A 21,010-nucleotide genomic window follows, 5' to 3' on the forward strand; every position below is an offset into this window, starting at 1 on the left:
CTCTGGCCTGATGACCAACCCATCCAAGCAATGAAAAAGCATGAAAGGGACATGAAAGCAAGTGGCTGAGCGGTGTTGACCAAAAACCCACTATTTCTATTTCTATTTATTGTACTTTTTAAAGAATTGAGGACATGAGATCTTTCAGACAGCTAACGCTATCTGGCTCCAGACCCCAAACTACAACAAACGACCCCGAACGACCACGCATACAAAACTACAAGCAGAGTATGAGCACTTAGTGCGAGGGTGGGAATTCTCGAGATGTTGCCACTGCCAGAGAGCCTGAGGCTGGAGCTGAGTCCACCACAAGCCCAAGGAGGGATAAAATGCCAAGGCCACTTTCTTCAGATTGTTCCATTTCAACTAGTCTCATGGCCTCCTGTAATGAATACCAATAGGTTCCGCAGGAGCGCCAGGAATCCGGAGAGAATACCACAGCCTTCCCCGGCGACCCCCCGACTCTATCAAACTCTAGAGAAACGGAGGGCACTCCCGGGGAAAACAGGGAAACAAAACAAGGGAAGGCGGGAAAACGTCAGGAAGACCAAGTGCTCCACGTCTGGTGTAAGTGAGGCTGAATATTACTGTAAAGAAAGAATTGTTAATGCAGGTGTGCAATCCTAAAATCTCTTCAATGGTTAATTCCAACCCCGTGACTCACATACCAGCATCCTGCTAAGTTGGGAAGCACCCTACTGGATCATACAGCCAGTTCACGATGACCACTACATATGTAGAACGACCTTAAAGAAGATCCTATACAAAAGAAAGACGTGTACTCAGATTGATGTTACGTTTCTTGACTACACCCCATGTGAGTGCATGATTCCCCACTTACCACCCACTTATGATACGTGAAACAGGAATCGTGTAAGGGTTATGTCAGCTGCAGGTGAAAGTATAGCACCTAATTTGGAAGTAAGTTACATAGGTCAGTGGACTGCAATTGCTCTTTACACTGTTCTTTAACTTCACACTAGATATGGGTTTTTATGAATGTAGAAACAAAAAGCAGCGCCGAAGCGCTGTTACCGTGGTTCAGTAGCAGCTTTCCGTAATCACAAAGTGGTTAACTCAAGTCTTCCCAAGTGAATATTCACCAGCTATACAAAGGAGGAATTCCCACACGTTTTACCAGGGGTGAGGAATAACGAACAAAAGAGGGAAAAATACTACAGGGTCGCGATATACTTAAAGGGGACTGGGAACGAGGCCAAGAAGTAAATGCCCCTTTCACTCTAGTGTGGACACGGAGCTCAGAATGGAACTGTGATGGCTCCGGGAGTCCGGGTGAAGCTCCCGGTGGGCGGAGATACGAAAGAGACTCCGCGTTCAATGTGCCATTAATCTTCCCCATGAAATGGGAAGAAAGCCAAAGGGAAAGTCTGATGCTAAGTCCTAACGAAAGCACCAGAAATCAAAGGCTCTAAGGAGGACTCGTTCTCCCGTGGAGAAAACGCTGGCAAAGCGCACACACACAGGAAACAGGAAGCAAGGACAACAGGAAGTCAGGCAAGTGTGCGCGGACGAAAATGGGGCCCAGAACTAGAACGCTAAGCGCGTTCGGGAGCGTTTACGCTCCTTTTATACCTGCTCCTGTACTCGACAGGCCGGATTCCGGGGCTGGCTGGACTCCGGGACATGACACCTCCTAAGATAGTCACCCACACCTTATTCTGCACTGTGCTACAAAATCACGTTTTTTCAGACAAAAAGTATGTCTCAAACTTCTGGTAGCATTAATCGCACTTAATGCTACCAGAATATGGTCTCTTAGCACCAGGGTTAACTCATCCTCCACAAACAAGCATTGGCAAAACCAACAGATTTGGCTTTTTGCAGTGTATTGCATTAGTGTAACAATTATGAAATGTGCATTTTTTTTAACTGTGCAAATTATTTGAACTACGAATTTGTCAGACCACTGAACGTGTTCATTGTTTTGCCTCCTGCAATTCCATAGACTCTACTGTCTGATTCACTTAGATCTAACCAGTAAACAGAGGTTCAAAAACATCCTGGCCATATAGTGTTTCACATACTAGTACAAATGGCGTTTACCTTTTTATTAATTTTGCACCCAGCGGATTAATACCAATAGCAATGAGTGCCTGGTGCAATTAGGTCAAGTAAACCATAGATGTGGGCACAAAGTGCTCCGTACTCCAAATATGCGCTAGTATGAAAACAGGCATTGATACCATTTGTGTGCAGTTTTAGACCAGTGCACGGGTCTAAATGACCAGGTCAGTTTGTCTTAGCTCTCACGCATTGTGATTTCATTAAACACGTTCAGATGTTACAGAAAAAAGACAGTTTGCTTCTTTACTGAGCGCACTGTCCTACATGCAGCAGCACCGTCTCTCTGCTTAGCATTGAGGTCTGTCTTCGCTCTCTACCATGTTAACATGATCTAAGCTGGTGCAGCATGGAGAAGAAAGAATTAAAAGCATATATGACTAGAAGTTAACTGACCATGAAACCTGTTGTTACGTAAATGTGTTCCTCAAGGCAGATATATTCAAGAAGCACTATGCACTCTGACTAACATCTTGTACTTTTTTAGACTATTTACCTATGCACGCCATGCTTTTACTCAAGTTCTATATGATACATGTTGGTCGCCATTGATGTTCATTTTTATCTTTTTTGTATGTCTTTTAATATGCGTTTATGGGGGGGTCTCCCTGCCGAATAAAGATGTTTTGATTGATTGATTGACTAAAGGTTCTACTTAATTTTCCCATTACCCAGTCTTCCGTATCATGAGAGACTGACCTCCGTCTCCAAATGTGTCTTTGCTCTTCTGATATGATAACAAACCACCCAGGTGTTTTTTGTTCATTTCAGAGAGCAGTATAGCAACTGGCAAAACAACCCTCTGCCGCATTCACTACGAGTGATCTTGTGCATTTGCTTAATCCAAATTACCCCCAAACGACTGATATACAGACTCTTCATATAAACAAGGGAAGGCTCTTGTTCATTTTTGAAATGCTCAACATCTAAAAGCACTACCAAAGAAAGACGCTGTTTAAATGTAAAAATTATACAGGGCATAATACAGAGTTGGTGCAGATAAAACAAGCATTTGCAATGCAATAGGTCTCGCAGTTACACAAGTTTAAGCTATTGGCATTGTAAATTAAAATGCCTTTTATTTATGTTTTTAAAACAAAAACAAAAATAAAAGGCATTATTTGCAATGTCAATAGCTCAAACTCGCGTAAATCCGAGACCTATTGCATTGCAAATGCTTGTTTAATTTAAGGCACTGTCTTCTGCATCATTTTGTTGTCTGGGTGATGTGCGGCAACAGCCAGAAGAAACATTATCTGGGCAATACCCCAAAAACTCCCGATAAGTTCCAGATACTGGGGGCCCAGGACATCTTTGCGAAGCTACTGGTAACCTCTGGCATTTATTAACATCAAACGTGGACTGCACCAGCGGTAACTAGCTAAACACCGCTGCATGCTCGGAGAGAAGTTTCGATGAAGGATCATCTAAAGTAAACAAACCTTTGGCCGCCGTCCGTCACAGCTGCAGGGGTTCTAGGGATCCTGGAGCTACCTACGTCCAGGAAACACACCAGCGTGATCACAAAAGGGAAAGCTGTCACGCCCAACTACTGACAAAAGGCGAAGGAGCGCCATTGCTAAAGTTAAAGCACAGTATTTTGCCACTTTTGAGAAAAAATACGTCATTTTAAAAGTTGATGTATGCAGCGCCGTGTGGCGTATTACATTTTTTTTTTATTTAAAGTTAAAGCACAACATTGCGGCGCTTTAAACAAAAAAGCATTAATATGGCAGGGACGGCTAACGAATAGCGGGCATTGGTCAAATAAAGAAAGGCACGAGCTAGATAAAAAACAAGTGACGGTCTGCTAGGGAAGTAAAAGCGCGCCATGCGCGTTGTGCGTGCCTGCAGTGGGAAAAACTCTTTAAAGAAAGTAGAGCTCACAGACTAACTTCCAAAACATGATCCGTCACTACACGCCTCCTTTAGATAAGAAATACCCTCATGACAGCCGTCAAGCAAACGATCCAGTCCGGATAGACCGTCCCAAAAGGAGATAGGGCGGTAACAAAGAAGCCTCATTCTCAATCGGAGGCCATCGTTTACCATAAACGATGACGCCAGCCAATGAAAATAATGGGCGGGGCTTCAAGTCCCCTTCTGAAATCTCCTCTACCACAATATGCCTCGAAGAGCAAGCAGCGCATGCGTGCTGCAACGCTAGGCAAGACCTAAAAACCTGTGATTTGTGAAGTAAGCCCTAAATCCGAAGGAAAGTCCACAAGCAGAATTTACTCCCCCATACTATTAACTAGGGTGTAGGTAATGCCACCGCTGGATTCTCATCCAGATGCAGCACTTCTCCTAGCCTGTCCTGTGGATCTGTTCATACATAAGCATCTGCTGATCATCAAAAGGTGCGGAATATCATTATGTGTGCTCCCTGCAGGGCTGGGGCGGGGTCTGATGCAAGGGCACCAAAAGGCTGTGCCATGCTCCCATGCGTCAGATATTATTCTATTTGAAATCCTTTAATTTTGGAACAGTGGACTAACAGGAGTAGGACAGCCCAGGAAAAGGTTGTGGCACCTTACAAAGGATTTAAAAAAAAGAAATACTGTTTCTTTTTTATATTGACCAAATAAAATGAACATCCATGGGCGTCAAACATAGATCCATTCGGGTCTAATGGAATCAGGATTTCCAAGACTTACACATATGAGAAACAGGTATTTATTTAATATAAATGCACATGATTTACTTAGTGGTTATCCTTAAAATGTGTCATGGATCCCAAACCTCGTTGGACACCCTTCTTGCATGAAGGAAAAAATAGAATTGTTTGCGAACGCTAGTCACATATAGTGTTTGTTTGCAAAGATATGCAATGCTGTCAGCTGTTCCGGCAGAGTGACTCAGCAGAAAGGGCTGGGGTTCTATTTCGTCCTTCACACTGTCTCCTGCCCAGGCCCACCCATGACTACACGCCTTGGAAGCCGCTTGAATGCACTGCTGTGCACCAGCTGGAGAGCTCACACGGGCTCGGCGTGGAGCGAGCGGACTTGTAGTACAAAATGAAAGTTATTAAAAACGTTTTTGAAGTAATTAAGTTTAGACTGTCATATGTTTTTTGCAGAAAATAAAATTATGTTTTCAAACGAGAAGTGGGATCCTGAACAGAGGCTGGCTGGCTGCATATTTGCAGGAGCTGAATTTCTGAATTTGCCATTAGTGGGGATTTTCCAAAGACAGACTTTCAACGCGTTCTTGCCATAAACAAGGAGGAAACTTAAAATGCCAGATAAATGACGCTTCTATGAAAAATGAAAACTATATGAATTGATATTCTCTCCACGTCACATGCTCCTGGCTGCCTTTTGAAATAAGCTCCTCGCTGTGTCCCGTCATTTCTGCTGAAAATAATGTGTCGCTGCTGAAGCCATAAACTCTGCAAGTTGCTGCCAGATGAATAGGAAACGCTGGCAACAATTCCAGCTGACAAGTTACAAATGGTTTCAACTGGAGCCTGTTGCAAGAAATGCGCTCCTGGTCATCTGCAGAAACTCTATGTAGAAAACTCCTATTTGTTTCAATTCATCCTGGGGCTAATGATTGATTTCCAATGGATTCGAGGTATTCTATTAACCCTCTGAAAGCTCCATTGATGGGAGCTGAATTTAAACAATGGAAATTCATTTATTTTGTTCTTTTAGATGAGTGCAGTGCAATATCCAGGCACACATAAGGCGCAGCTCGTTCTAGAAGAACACATTTGTTACTGGGCAACTGGTTTAATATTAGGGAATATATGTCGTTACTACGCATTCCGTTGCAACGCATGCCTTTACCACGCATGCGTTACAACGGAATGTGTTTTCCACGCTTTGCCGTTACCGCGATTTTACCTTTACTCCGCTTTTTCTTTTTTTGGGGGGGAGACCCCCCCAAGCCCCCTTTCTTCTTTTTTTTCCTTTTTCTTCAGGTCTCCGCCGACATTGAAAACGGACTGATGCTTTTTTTCAGATTAGGATGACGTTGTTCCGTGATGACGTTGCTTGCGTGGTGAAGATGGTCGTTGAAGCATTACCCGTTGTGAAGACGTTTACGAGGTAAGTGTATCGTTGTAAATGTAATGTGTGGAAAATGCTTCGTGGTAAAGGCTGTTTCCCAATATTAGGATAGAACACAAAGGCACATAATGGAAAAATACTTTGCCCGCTACTACTGCTCCCTACATAGCTCACATATCACACGGCTCCGTGCGAATATTAAAGGATTCTTGGGGGAGATCGCTGTACAGGAGCTCACCGAGGAGGCGACAGGACCAGGAGGTGGACATTAGCGAGGAAGAGAGAGGTATGGCAAATAGGGGCATCCAGCCGGGGAAAGCACAGGGTCTCCAAATGGCCTGCCGTCAGAACTGCATAGGGAATTTGGCGAATGACCTGACCCCGCACCTATGCAACATGTATCGGGAAGCGAAGCGCTGAGGGGTTCTCCAGAGGGACCAGAGACTAGCCACTATTGTCATAAATTCACAAAGGGGGGAAGCCACATACCGGCCAATATCGCTTCTGAATGTAGAGGGGAAAGTCCTAGCCAAACTCCTGGCCACCCGCCAGAGGAGAACTATGGAGAAGCTAATACGCCCGATCAGTCGGGCTTTATGCTTCACAGAGGGGTTCGGCTAAACCTCAGACGACTATAGGCATGTAATGAGAGGAAGGGTCGGAGCCAGCGGTAGTCCTGTCGCTTGATGCGGCCAAGGACTTTGACACGATTGAGTGGGAATACCTGTGGGCTATACTGGAGCGTATGGGCTTTGGCCCTAACTATATAGGGTGGGTAAAACTGCTTTACAGTAAAGTGTGAGCACCGATGAGAGTAAACGGGATTCAGTCTCGTTTCATCCAGCTACACCAGGGCACCCAGCAAGGATGCCCACTATCGCCGATGCTCTTTGCCCTGGCGCTGGAGCCACTGGCGTATTGGGTACGCACTGACCCACTAGTGAGTGGCCTCAGTTGGAGAGGAGAGTGGGAAGACAGAATTTCCTTCAACACTGACGATGTCGTGTTATATGTGCCAGATCCTGAGGATCCCACTCCCAGATTGCTCCATATAGTTCACCTTTGCGGTACCTACTCAGGGTACATGATTAATTTGGCGAAGTCTCTTCTCCATCCCCTGTGCGCATGGAGGGCCCAGCAAAATCTCCCGAAGGGCCTCACGGTGGATACAGTGGGCTTTAAATATCAGGGCCTCTATGTAATTAGACAACCTGAGCTTTTTCGCACGGTCAATCTTTACCCTGAGTCCCATCAATTTAGCGCAGATGTACAGAATTGGAGATCACTCCCTCTGTCTCTCCTTGGCAGAGCGGCAATGTACAAAATATTTGTCTTACCAAAATTACTGTATCCATTGCAAAACGTGGCGTATCAGGTACCACCTGAGTTTTTCCAATGGGTGAATCAGGCGGTTCGACGGCTCATGTGGGATGGGGACCGGCCAGAATAGGGATGACCAAACTCACAAGGGGGTTGTATGATGGGGGCATCGCCCTCCCTGACTTAGAAAAGTACTATTGGGCATCACAACTGATACTGGTCAACGAGTGGGTTTTTGCCCCTCTAACTGAGCGATCAATCACGGTGGATCACAAGGCCCTGGGCCCCAGGGGCTTCCCGGGGGCTCTATACTACAAGAAAGGCCACACATCTCTCCCACCTCTCACAGGGGTGACGTCTTCAGGATGGTGGAGGGCAAATAGATTCCTGGGATAGCAGGGTCGACCCACAGAGATTGGATAACGCATTCTGGTGGAGGTGTGGATACTCTAAGTATTTGTGGGATGGAGCCTTATAGCCATCTCGATGTTAAGAGATGTATAGCGGGGAGGACCTGATCACCTGGGAAAAGTTGCTAACAGAATATGATATGGCTCCCAAGGAAATGTTTAGATACCATCAGTTGGCACACGCATTGCTGGCACATATAGAGAAGGGCCAGCGGCTGGAGGAATCCTCGTCACTAGAAGATAGACTGTTGACAGAGCCGCTCCTCACAAAAGTGATCTCCCTGATTTACAGTTAATTAATGCTTAACGCCCTTAATCCATTCCTGTGGCTCAAAGAGGCCTGGGAGGCAGACGTTGGGGAGCTAAAAGAAGAGGAATGGGAGGAGGCACCCCAATCAGCCAGGGAAATGGCAGCGAGAGCCCGATTCAGACTGATCCAACTCCGTATTGTTCACAGGTCCTACTACACAGGAATACTCTTACACAAGATGGGCACGGCTCAAATAGATGAGTGGGCCAGGGACTGTGGAGTACTGGGGGAGCTCCTGTACACATTATGGAATTGACCACGCTTAGAGGGGCTCCTGGAAGGGAGTCCGTGACAGGCTTAGAGGGGAGCTAGCCTATCGACTGAGGTCTCACACAAAACGATCCTTTTGTACCTCTGGGGGAGGAACATCCTGGAAAGTATGCTAGATTTCAATCCATCCTAGGATTTCCTGTGGTCAAAGGAAATGTTGTTCGCCTATGGGGTGCGGCCGAGCCACATTGTGTGGAGGAGTGGAAATCGGACATGGGCTGTCTAGGCAAGTGGGAGAATATATGGAGTGGGTGGGGTGCATTAGGGGCCTCCTGGATGGCCTGCCAGGACAAGAGTAACATCCTGCTTGTGATAATGACTGTGGCTTATGATGCTTTGTGCATGGGAGGGAGCAATGGGGGGAGGGTCCATTCAGGGTCAGTCAGTAAAGATTGGTGAAGTATCCTGCGAGTTACGCAGTGTTGCCATTGTGGTTTTGTTTGTAAGTGGACTTGTACCTCCAAAATGTAAATGTACAGGGCAGTCTCCCAGTTTAATTGCCAAATCATGCAAAAGCAGTTGCCGCATAAGATTCATCCAATTCTGGACGGGGTAAACATGATTAGCCTAGGCTGATACCTGAATCAGTATCCAATGTCTAAGCCACCTAACGTCTCCAATGTTACATTAAACTGGGAGATCGCCCTGTATATTTACATTTTGGAGGAACAAGTTCACTTACAAATTAAGAGCCCTGATGAAGTTCATATGATTTGAACGAAACGTGTTGGCTGAATGTTTTCCTGATTTATACATATGAAATAAAGGAAGATTTTTACAAAGACACAGAACTGTGGACATTATATTATTTTGGTTGCACCAGTCCATTCTCTTATGTCAATGTGTGTTTGCTTGACAGCAGTATCATGCAAACGCCGGTGCCGGAATTGAAGTGCACCAGGCCTCAATGATAGGGAACTGTGTGGGGGGCGCGGTGGTCAGGGTCTGCCATTGTTGTTTTGTCTTTCATGGTAGCTTTGTTTGTCTATAAGTACAAAATAAACACAGTCTTTCTGCTGAGGAGCAAACTGCAGCCCAGCAACACTGCCAATTGACAGACTGTGTGGCATAAGTTCTATAGTGTTAATTCATTCTAAACAAAGAATGGCAGAGAGAACGCACATCTGAACTATATAATCCAAGGCCCTTGTGAATTTATTTTTTCATTTCGCACGGTTTTATTCTAAGAACATTTGAAAAGGTAGCAAGCTGCGCCAACTGCTGCAGACGCCGGTGGTCTGCCAGAAGACACCAATGCAGAGTGAAGGGGCCCCTGTGTGTTTTTGCCCTAAAGCCTGCACACCTGCCACCCCTCCCTGGAGAAAATAGCAGACACAAATGACGCCCACTTTTCTTTATTGCCTCAGCAGAGCAGCGGAATGTGTGGGGCGCCCGGGCGACCAGGATAATGCGGTGGTACATTCCGCCGCTCCGAACAAAGGAAACGGGGGTAGGCCTTGAGCAGACAGAGAAAATAACAATGCACTGCACGGCTCCCTGACTGCACAGGATTTGTGACAGACGCGCAGACCTATTCACGGGGAACACCAGCTGACTACCAATGGCTTTTTGGGGTGCCCCCGGGGCAAAGCGTTTATCACAGAACAAATAGTCCGAATTATTCTCAGCCCTGGAAAATACACAATGCAACGTTTCCCTTTGTTTTTAACACACTTTGTTTCTGTGGGCCATACTTGTATGTTTATGTCTATTTATCTGTAGGTGTGTCCATATATATATATTTATATGTACACGTATATGCACAGAGCACATGATGCACGTTTTCCAAGGCCCTTCCGACCCATGCTTTTTAAGGTTAATGCAGTTGTCTTGCTATAATTTACACATGCTTCAATTAAAAATGGCCAACAGTAATATTTCAATGTTCTACGAAAAATTTCAAGAAAAAAGAAACACTAAATTATCAAATAAAGCCATTCTGGGTCCAGCAGCCAGCGCCCTCTGGTGGGCAACGGTGGTGGAGTGTCCTAGGATTCCGATAGCGGGGACATTAACCAGACGCACGCTCAAGTTCCCCGTTACATTGAGCACAATATGTGTGAAATGGAAGGAAAGGCTTTGAAATGCTCGCTCTGCCAGCGGAGGCCGGTGTGCTCAACGCCTCTGAGGGGTGCGTGCCCCCGTGGCCCACCAGCAGCAGCGCCGTTGTCTGTGCGGGAGCGCAATGTGTGCGCTGCTGCAGCGCTCCAGCCTGCCCTGCCGCTCACCCTCCCCGTATCCATGACCCGCTACCTGCTATATATTTAGGCCGGCACTGAGAGGCGCGTGGGGCGTGTGCTCGCCGCGGATAGGGAGGAGGGGGCGCCTGGGGGACCCCAGGTATACTCACACCACCAGCCTGGAGATGATCCATGACACCATGGCTAAAGGCGCGCGTCGCCGGGGCTGCCGTCTCCTGTCTCCGGTCCTCCTCGTCGTCCAGCTACCTCCAGCAGGAATGGGTCGGGGGCTCAGCCATCAGCCACCTCCATGGGCGCAGGCGTCAGGTCCCGGCAGCTGCTGCGGGGATGAAGAAGGGCAGTCTGCAGCTCCCAGAGATGCGCCGGGAGTGGGACACGAGGCTGCTCTCCTTGGCTGCACCTAGACTGCTACTGTTACTCAGGGTGCACGACTCGGCTCCCCCCGGGCGGGGCTGTGTGATCTGCAGCGAACGAGCCAGAGGAGAGGAGGAGGGGAGAGAACAGGAGCCGCTCGCTGTCAATAAAGGGCTGCTGCTGCTGGCAGCGGACCACCGCCCAGGCGGTGCTGACTGGGCTGCCCCGGGGAGGGAGGGAGGGACGGTCTGCCGCTGCACTTGCAGGGCCCTGTGCCAAGGCCGACACTGACAGCTAACTCTGCCTCCGCCCAGAGAGGAGAGCGGATTCCCTCTAAAAAGCACCCAGTGTGTCCTGTTCCCAGCAGCACTTAACGGGGCGCCCTCATTTTCTGGCATTTATTTTCCAGGATTCAATTGTCGTCCCTCCTCGCCTATAAAAACCCAATTCCTCTCAAATATATGCCTAGAACAAAAGGCAGTCCTCCCGGGGCCAGTAAACTTCCCAGTATGGAATTCTCACTTATGGGATAAGATGTTTATAAATTATTAGAACATTCAGTCCATGGATTGGCCAATCAGAGAGATCCTTCTAACTGGTAATAAAGGAAGGCCTGCTTCTCAGAACTAGGACTGTTATGATCTAATCGTGTTCCATCAGCCAATCAGAGCGTGACTAGCACAGCTTTTTCTGGTGCTGCACCTTAGCTTTTCCAGTAAGTGGTATTTTAGACAGAAAAGCATTATGCGCAGCAAGCAAAACATAACATTTATTTAAAGATGAAGTGAGGCACTTAGGCCCACTCAAGTCAACCTAAAATTGACATTAGTTAACTAAAGTGTATCAAATATATTCAATTCTGCTAAACATAAATACAAAACAGTAGGGAAAATAATACGTGAAACAATATGTGTAACTAATGAATACATCAGGTCTAAATAATGTATAAATCATATAAGCAGAGGTTATGCAGGTTACAGGTATAACAAATTATTTAAACGCAAACAAATCAAGATTACAGCGTCATCACCTGTGAAGATAGTGTATGTAACAGGCCCGGTTCTAGCGGGTGGGCCAGGCCCACCCAAAGATGAGCCTGGCCCACCCAAACATGAGCCTGGCCCACCCAGACAAGAGCTTTCGCCCTCGCAGTGAGGGCTTGAAGGCAGGCGCGCAACGTCATTGCGCTCAAATGGCTTCAAACCTCCCTTGCCTATTGTCCTGCTACGTGAATATTTCTTTTTCTATGCAGTGCAGGAGAAAAGAAGTTTGTTTATTCTGATTCACCTTTCCTAACTCATGCAGCTTCTTATCACATCAGGCTGTGACACAAAGTTTGACTAAATAGGTAAGAGAATGTGTTACTATTTGTTTTTCTTTTTAAAATCTGCACAGGCGCAGCCGGACACATACTTCGTGTGTGCTTCATTTAAACAGTTTTTTATCATTCTCATGGCCGATGCAGGATAACAATAAGACAATAAAAGATGCCCAGATAACGCTGGTGATTAATGATCCTGCCGGAGAGCAATAATTTGTCTGTTACTAGTTTTTAAATGCAGATGAACTGTATTTTATGTGGAAGCTCAGTGGGTTACTGCTGTTGTCACAGAGATCCTTGTCAGACCCCCCAGGATATTGCGGCATAGATGTGCAAATTTAGCGGCACAAAAATGGAAATTTAGCGGCATTATTGCGGCACTTTATTTTACTCGTAATCATTCCTTTTCAGCCTTAAATCAATGTAAACTGATTTAGCAAGGTATTCCACTTTGAAACTGACATTTTTAAACATTGCGGCTCTACAGAAGCACAGCTCCCATCAACACCTCGTGAGAGGGGATTTCTCCCTGGGGTGTTCTAGCACCCATGTATGCACCCCTGCCGGGCCACTGCTACCTCCTGGACCCGTCCATTTTAAAAAACAGTCATTTCTATCACCCTTTTTAACACTGAAAATATATTGATAATACCAATATGACCCATACAGGAAGTCCTGCTTTGTTGCTAGAGCGCTTTACTAGAAAGTAATGCAGCGAATTAAGTGTGGCAATTTAAGTGATACTTTGTGAGTGGACAAAGGCAAGGAAATTCAATAAAAAACTATCCTCTTTTCGGAAACCCAATGGTCTAAAAAGGGCCTTAAAATATCCCCAGCAGTTCTGAAGCGCTGCTGCTGGGAACATAGCTGCCAAGGTTTCAGATTGCTTATATGTGACATTTTCATAAATTCAGTGTAAATATGACTGACATTCAATGACTATGAATGACACTTTCTCCTGAACAAAATCAAGCAATGAAGTCTAGGGAAACAGATAAATATCAGAAATTACCCCCATTTGAGCAATTAGAAACTCTAAGAATATCTTGAAACTGCAGCAAAGTACCAGAAATGGAAGGACACTAGCCTAGTGCCTTTGTAACCCGATTCACATACTTTGCAGAAGGCATAATAATCCTCTGCTCTATTTTCTCATGACAAAACGCTGATATCGCAACAGCAGGAGCATTATTCAGCAGTTAGACAAAACAAAGATCTCGCCACCAAATGTATTAACGTCCAGAGTTTTTTCATTATTATTATTCCCTGGGATCTACTGGGCACACAAAGGCCTCTGCAGCAGGTGTGTTAACCCCAAAAGATAATTTAAAATCCAGACTTTGCAACCAATAGGAAAGAACAGATTTACTACCACATTTCTCCTTGTTGCCAATTTCATTGTTAAAGAGTTAAAAAAAAAAATGTATAAGTTGAGGCCTAGATTTTGTGTATCAGGGTTGCGTCACTTTTTTGGCACAAACCCAACACAAAATCTCCTAATGCACTTAAATGTACTTTAGATAGACCTGCTCAACATGTGTGAGGTCTGAAGATCTGATGTCACTTGTGATATCACTTCCTGTGAAGACATGGGCTGTATGATGCCACACATCATGTCACTTGCATACTGCCCAACTTGGTTGGTACCCCACTTCTATTTTGTAGGACTTATGCCCTGGAGCAAGCAAACAAAACATGTAAATGGACCGGTGGAACCACAATTCCCACAATTCAGAAATCGAGCACTTGTTCCATTATAGTAATGGAACAAGTGCTCGAGGCGTGTGCTACTTGCAGTTCAGAAGTTACAATCCTAACATAGGACAGTGACCAATGAACTGTCATCAAAGAGCTGCATACAAACATGAATGGTACAGTTAGAACTTCGCTTTTTTTGTTTTGTGATATAGTTAAAACTTCCTCAGTCTTTCATTATTCTAATGTTGCAAAAAATTAGTATGTTTTGACAGATATACATTTTTATCAGTAAAGCCAAACCCTAACCACTGGAGTACTCTTTAAATCCTGAGTTTGTGTTTCTCCAGACCAAACCCTCTTAAAATACACCTTCTAATCCTCATTGGCTTATGTGACATTTCCTGTAGACCAATTTACATACTTGTATTATTCGTTGTCTCTGTATAATGCGTGCGTGGTGTAAAGTACTGACACACACTTGGCTAATATGAATAGCACTATACAACAAATGAAATGCATATGAGAGAGGGGCTATATAAAGATAAGGGGCACTGTAGGAGGGTGGCTGTGAGGGAATCCGAGAGGAGGTCAATAGGGGGAGGGGCTATGGAGTGATGAGGGCCACTGTTAGAGGGTGGCAGTAAGGGAATCCGAGGAAGAGGTCATGGGGTGGAGGGGGGAGCTAGGGAGAGATGAGAGGCACTGGTGGAGGGTGGTAGTGAGGGAGTCTGAGGAGGAGGTCATGAGGGGGAGGGGCTACAGAGAGAAGAGGGGCACTGGTGGAGGGTGGCAGTGAGGGAATCCGAGGAGGAGGTCACGAGGGGGAGAGGCTATGGAGAGATGAGGGGCACTTGTGGCATGTGGCAGTGAGGGAATCCGAGGAGGAGGTCAATAGGGGGGCCATGGAGGGATGAGGGGCACTGTTGGAAGGTGATAGTAAAGGTATTTATGAGGAAAGAGGTTATTGGTGCGGCGCCAAAAAAGAATTTCGCATCAGCGCTGAAGCAGGCCCTGTCATGGCCTTTCTGTTTTTGTTTATTTAATTAGCAGTCAGGTCATAAGGGCTACTGTGGAACATACTTTAAAGTGTGCGCTAATTATATTTACTGCTAAATTCAATGTTTTAAGTTTGAAGGTGATTTTACTAATGTTTCTACTGGGAAAAATGAAAGTGGAGCCCGATGGTGCCTGATATAGGGCTGGGGCCCAAGGTCAGCTGTGAGATAAGGTGCACGGGAGAGGTGTAGTGGATAATCAAGCCTGTAAGGGATTGCGTTACAGAGTCCCGGGTCAGGTGGAGGTAGTAATGAAGAGGGATTCTCCCTGAAGGCTCGCACAGAGGGAGCCTGTAAGGGAGTGCGTTGCAGAGTCCGGGGTCAGGTGGAGGTAATAATGAAGAGGGATTCTCCCTGAAGGCTCGCACAGAGGGAGCCCGAGAAGTGTCACTTGCCTGATACTCCCACCTCAGAAACCTCCTCTTCCCATCAAAAGAACATTACATGGAAAAAACACTTTTTGAGAGTGATAATATTTAGAAAGAGATTTGGAAAAGAGTGCGTTTTACTGGGCCTTGTAAGACTAAGAAGAGATAAAGGAGGGCCCGGAAGTCACGCTTGTATTTCTTTTAGTGCCGCTTGCCCGTGATCAAGGATACACGACATCTGAAACGCGTTGGGCTACTTATTAAAGCATGGAACACGCTGAATCTGGTTTGCTGCAAGTTTTTTTCCTGATGGGAGTGCGCTTTGTTCTTTGGGCAAATGTGAAACTTGATATATGCACGGCGTGTCCGGCCGTGAAAGCGCACCACCGCCTTTGCTGGAATGGCGGGTCTGAGACTTCTCACTGGGGAAGCCTGACAGAACACTGGGATGCGGTATTTGGCGTTTTCTCCGTCCGACTCGTACCCGGGAAAAACACCTTACAAACCCGCAAGTACGATTCGTACCGAAACACCATTTCCATACGAATCGTAAAAAACACAGACCGGCTAAAACATACCCACAATTCCGATCCGGGACACCGCGTACGCGACATTTGCACGGAGTCAGGCAGCGTTTTACGGACCAGCAAGTACGATTCGTACCCACAGCAATATTTTTACGGGACCCAAAAAGTGCCGGAAAAGCTAAGTACGCCACGATGCACGGCGAAAAGGGGGCCCGGTACGCACCATACCCCCATCCCTGATTCCTGAGATATAGTTAATCCTTGTTCCTTGATTCCTGAGCTATAGCTATTCCTTGTGCCTGAATTAGCCCTGCCTGCAGTGCTACCTTGTTTCCTGAGTTGCTGAGCTATAGCTATTCCTTGTGCCTGAATTAGCCCTGCCTGCAGTGCTACCTTGTTTCCTGAGTTGCTGAGCTGTAGCTATTCCTTGTGCCTGAATTAGACCTGCCTGCAGTGACACCTTGTTTCCTGAGTTCCTGAGCTATAGCTATTCCTTGTACCTGAATTAGCCCTGCCTGCAGTGACACCTTGTTTCCTGAGTTCCTGAACTATAGCTATTCCTTGTACCTGAATTAGCCCTGCCTGCAGTGACACCTTGTTTCCTGAGTTCCTGAACTATAGCTATTCCTTGTACCTGAATTAGCCCTGCCTGCAGTGACACCTTGTTTCCTGAGTTCCTGAACTATAGCTATTCCTTGTACCTGGATTAGCCCTGCCTGCCGTCCTACCTTGTTTCCTGAGTTCCTGAGCTATAGTTATTCTTTGTTCCATGTTCCTGGGCTTGAGCTATTTCTTGTTCCTGATTTGCACTGCTTGCAGTGCTCTCTTGACTCCTTGTTTCCTGAGCTGCAGCTATTTCCTGTTTCGTTGAACCAGTACTGCCTGCAGTGCTACCTTGACTCCTGAAGCTTTAGTAATTCCCTGTTCCTGAACTAGCACTGCCTGCAGTGCTACCTTGACTCCTGAGCCTTAGCTCAATTCTTGTTCCTGCCCAAGCACTGCCTTCTATGCTACTTTATTTTCTTGATTCCTTAACCTGCACTATTCTAGTATACTATTGTAGTCTCCCCTTCTGTATATCCCTTTCCAGTCCCTGCCTTTCTTCCAATTTCCTTGATTCCAGTTGCTAGTTGGCTGTCTTTCTATTCTGCTGACTTGCTTCTGTTACCTTGTATGTTTGTTACCTGCTTTCTGCCAAGTGTTCCCTGTGATTTCCTTCTTTTCCTCTTAAGCACTCCTCCTTGCTAGCTCCTTGTCTATTGCGCCTGTGTTTAGTTCTGCCCCCTTGCTGTTGCTGCCTTGCATGTTCCTGTTTGATCGCCAGAATCCATGGGCACAGCTGACTACCTAGGTGGTGTTTCTTGTGAGTATTGTCTTTGAGTTACAGTTATAACATCACCATAGGTATCAGCTCCACAGACCCTGCCTTTGCATGCATATCCTATATGTGGGTATTTTCAGTCAGTATCTGTAACAGCAATTGTGGGTGAGAAACTTACTGAGCTTCAGTCTTACCGTGTGGAACACCCGAGTGCTTTACCCACATTCCCTTTATTGGAAATGTTGTATTATATATATGTCTTGCACGTCCGTCCTGGGTGTAGTTAGTCTGAATGCTAAATTGCCTTGTGATTGCTCTTCCTCTCTGAGTCTTAACCATCTTGTTCACTGTACAGGCTTCCCCTTTGGATCCCTTTTTCTACTCTGACTCCCTGTGTGATCCTGGGCAGCGCTGCACTACTCTTTCTGTTCACGGTACATTTCTTACCCAGTCCTTGCTCAAGTCCCGGACAGTCCCTGACACCTGATTGCTACTTTGGGATGGTTGATGACATCCCGGTCTTCATACTTCTTTGTGTCCAAGTTGTGGATACATCTGCTTGGAGCCAGCATCACCTCCACTACCTGTTCTGACAGCCATCACTTTGCCCAAATGCCGTGTTTGCACTACAGCTAGAAAATGACATTTGAAAGAGAACAATCTTAAAACAGTCCAGGACCTTACACAGTGAATACAAACCTCTGTTCTGGACAATAAGGTCTACAAGTGTGACCCAAACTACCCCAGTTTGTTTCAGTTCCAGGTTCCTCTTGACTAAGGAAGGTAGTGCTGTCCTGAATACTCGTAGAGCTGCTGTGAGACCAGGACTGGTGTCAACATGGCAGCCAGTCTCCCAGAGGAGAGGGGACATCACCTGAAGTCTGCACAACTTGCTGAAGAAGCTTTGGGGCTGATTAGTGCATAGAAGCCTGCCTGCCTACACAGATAGGGAAGGAGAGTACCTGGTCTTACAGGTCGAGAGAGACAGTCCTGGAGGAGAAGCACCGTCTTGTTTTCGGTATATGAAGCACCAACAAGAAGCCGACTACCAGTTGGTGCAAAGTTGATACTGACTGGTCTCCCAAAATGCAGTTTATGTGGCGACCTGCAGGAAGAAACTAAAGTTACTAAGCAGCGTGCTGCTTCGGCACCCTTGCAGCATATCATACGTACTGGTGCTGCTATGTGACGAACAGCATATCCCTCAAAGAGCCGTTGTCTCTGCTGAAGCGTAAGGCCTGCTGCTCTGCCCAGATGCCACAACTGCCAAAGACAAGAACTTCTGATAAGGCCCGCCATGTGGATCACCTCTGTGGCCTGAAAGTGGAGTGAGTCAAACACCAATGGTCCAATAGATATCATCTCGTTCAAAGTGGAAGATGTGTCCCACAGTGCGAGGTCACAACTGCCAAAGGCAAGCACTCACCGATGAGTCCTGCTGCGATGATCCCCTTGGCGATCCGATTGAGGAGTGAGAACATGACCCCGTTACTGTGTTGCCAGAGAAGAAGCCGACATTGCAATCCAGACAAACGCCCCATCCAGTGCCACAACAGTTGTGCCCCCCCTGAGCAAGTAACGCGAGGCCTGATTGCGAAAGACTATGTGTTGACTGCCCAAAGATAATCCTACCATTAGGAAGTTAACCTTCTTGAATACACAAAGATAATCCTGCTGTTAAGAACTTATTTTGCTAACGTGAACTCTTTGGCTCAAACTCTATTTAAACTAACTTGCAAACTGTCAATGTAGAAACAGCCTAGTGAACTTGTGTCTGTGCCCAATCTTTGCCAAAATTCAGATCACTGTGAATTTGCCATATCTATTAAAGGAGCACCTTAGAGTTGAAGTGTCTGTAATTCTTCACTAAGAACCCGTAGATGCAACTGTGCAGCCTTTAACTGCCGCCCCCATCCAACTGTGTAGTATTTAATTTTAGTATGAAAAGTACTTTCTTTTACAAAAGGTAAACAATATGCTAGACGGTGCCTGATGCTTGACTTTGTTTAGTTCTGAGTCTCTGCCCCCATACTACCTCCCTGAGAATTCTTTGACTGCGTGCCCTCACTACTCTGAGAGTCAAATGCGGAAGGGATGTACTTAGCCCAGTTTGCAAAGCCATAGTAGGACGGACCCCAGAGCACCCGTGACAAACAATCCCAGCCACCACGGCTGCGGCCTGACAGATTAGGATATACATGAAGTTTCCCAGCCATATCAGGCATTGACCTTCTATATAGGATTAGAGAACAGGGCGCAAAGAGAAAGCAGAACAATCCCAAAGGGATTTGTTTCTATCTATCTATCTATCTATCTATCTATCTATCTATCTATCTATCTATCTATCTATCTATCTATCTATCTATCTATCTATCTATCTATCTATCTATCTATCTATCTATCTATCTATCTATCTATCTATCTATCTATCTATCTATCTATCTATCTATCTATCTATCTATCTATCTATCTATCTATCTATCTATCTATCTATCTATCTATCTATCTATCTATCTATCTATCTATCAATCTATTATATATTGCAAGGCACTAGTTGAGATCAGGAATGCTTTGTGACTGTGAAAGATGGGCTGTGTAAGCACCCCAAGAGCTGAAGTAAGTGTCTGGGGTCCTGGAGAAAGGTGGCTGTGATGCCAGAACTTCAATGAGGAAGTTCTCAACCCTGCCTGCCCTCCAGGCTCGGTCACTGTAGCTCCCTAGAACCTGATATACAGTATTTGTTCTTTTTGTTTACACGATGCTGCACATACCTGATCTTGAAATCCCTGTTATTTCGGTCACGGTTCTTAGAGATTCATTAAGTACATTTCGGTAACATGAGAGCTTCTCTTTTGCTCATTCCAAAGTTGTTGGGCTTGTAAAGATATTTTGATATGGGTCTCACCTGCATCGAGGGTAATCCTACCTTCACCACCTAGACAATGTTAATGCACCAGTAGCTTTCACATGTGTTTGTTAAACAGGCTTTGTTTTCATCAAGAATAGCAGGGGTTGAACATTTGCACAGTTCATGAGATTGAGTACAGGTCCTTCATCCAATGCTTGGTGATGACGTGTTGTCCCTGCATTTGGGATGGAGTGCCACAAAAGCCATGTGATGCACAGGTTGAACCTTTTCCTGGGTAGCCTGTTCAGGGCTTGGTCGCAGGACAGGCCCTGCTGCCAACCCCTGCCGCAGGCTCAAGGCTGTGTGCAGTGTGGGTAAACATCTACTCATGAGGTGGAGTACAGGGTGTGGCCAACACCCGCTGCTCACAGCCTCCACCATCAGAAGTTGGAGAAGTTGGCCAAACCCCAATGTGTGCAGTAGCAGCCGACCCTTATTGCACATGGCAAGGTGTAGGTTTGGTCATCAACACAGGTGCTTGGGTGTAGGACCTAGCTGTGCGAAACGTGTTGGCTGAATGTATCATGTGAAGCGCAACAAAGAATAAAAACACCATAAATACATTCATCTGTAAATGCTTGTTATTACATGTTCTTGTGTACCTAAGTGCCTTTTCCTATGTATTGCCTCTCATCCAACTAAATTTGCAATATTATGAGGCACTTCAATTCGTACTAGTTAGTGAATGCACCTTCACATACTGAGTCAGTGGTTAGAATAAAAAGACACCCTTTGGTAGGAAGAGGCCACTTACACATCCTTTGTGGGCAAAATGGCGGCTGCATTCCCAATAGCTACTGAAATGGTCATTGAAAGAAAGGACAGAGTCAAAATGAAAACTGGGTGTCTCAG

The 21,010-nt window shown here is 45.9% G+C and overlaps 1 protein-coding gene across 8 annotated transcripts in view; it reads right to left on the minus strand.

Moving 5' to 3' along the window:
• The window catches only part of REEP1 (receptor accessory protein 1), a 323,709-nt gene extending 312,690 nt beyond the window's left edge, over positions 1 to 11,019 (minus strand). For all 8 annotated transcript variants that reach the window (XM_085642628.1, XM_085642626.1, XM_085642623.1 and 5 more), the window contains exon 1: positions 10,756 to 11,019. In XM_085642628.1, the coding sequence (XP_085498754.1) occupies positions 10,756 to 10,787 (32 nt within the window). In that variant the 5' untranslated portion in view covers positions 10,788 to 11,019. The remainder of the gene's footprint in view (positions 1 to 10,755) is intronic.
• Positions 11,020 to 21,010: the final 9,991 nt, after the last annotated feature.

This window comes from Triturus cristatus, chromosome 2_2 (genome assembly GCF_964204655.1).
Source record: "Triturus cristatus chromosome 2_2, aTriCri1.1, whole genome shotgun sequence".
In the NCBI taxonomy this organism is placed as follows: Eukaryota; Metazoa; Chordata; class Amphibia; order Caudata; family Salamandridae; genus Triturus; species Triturus cristatus.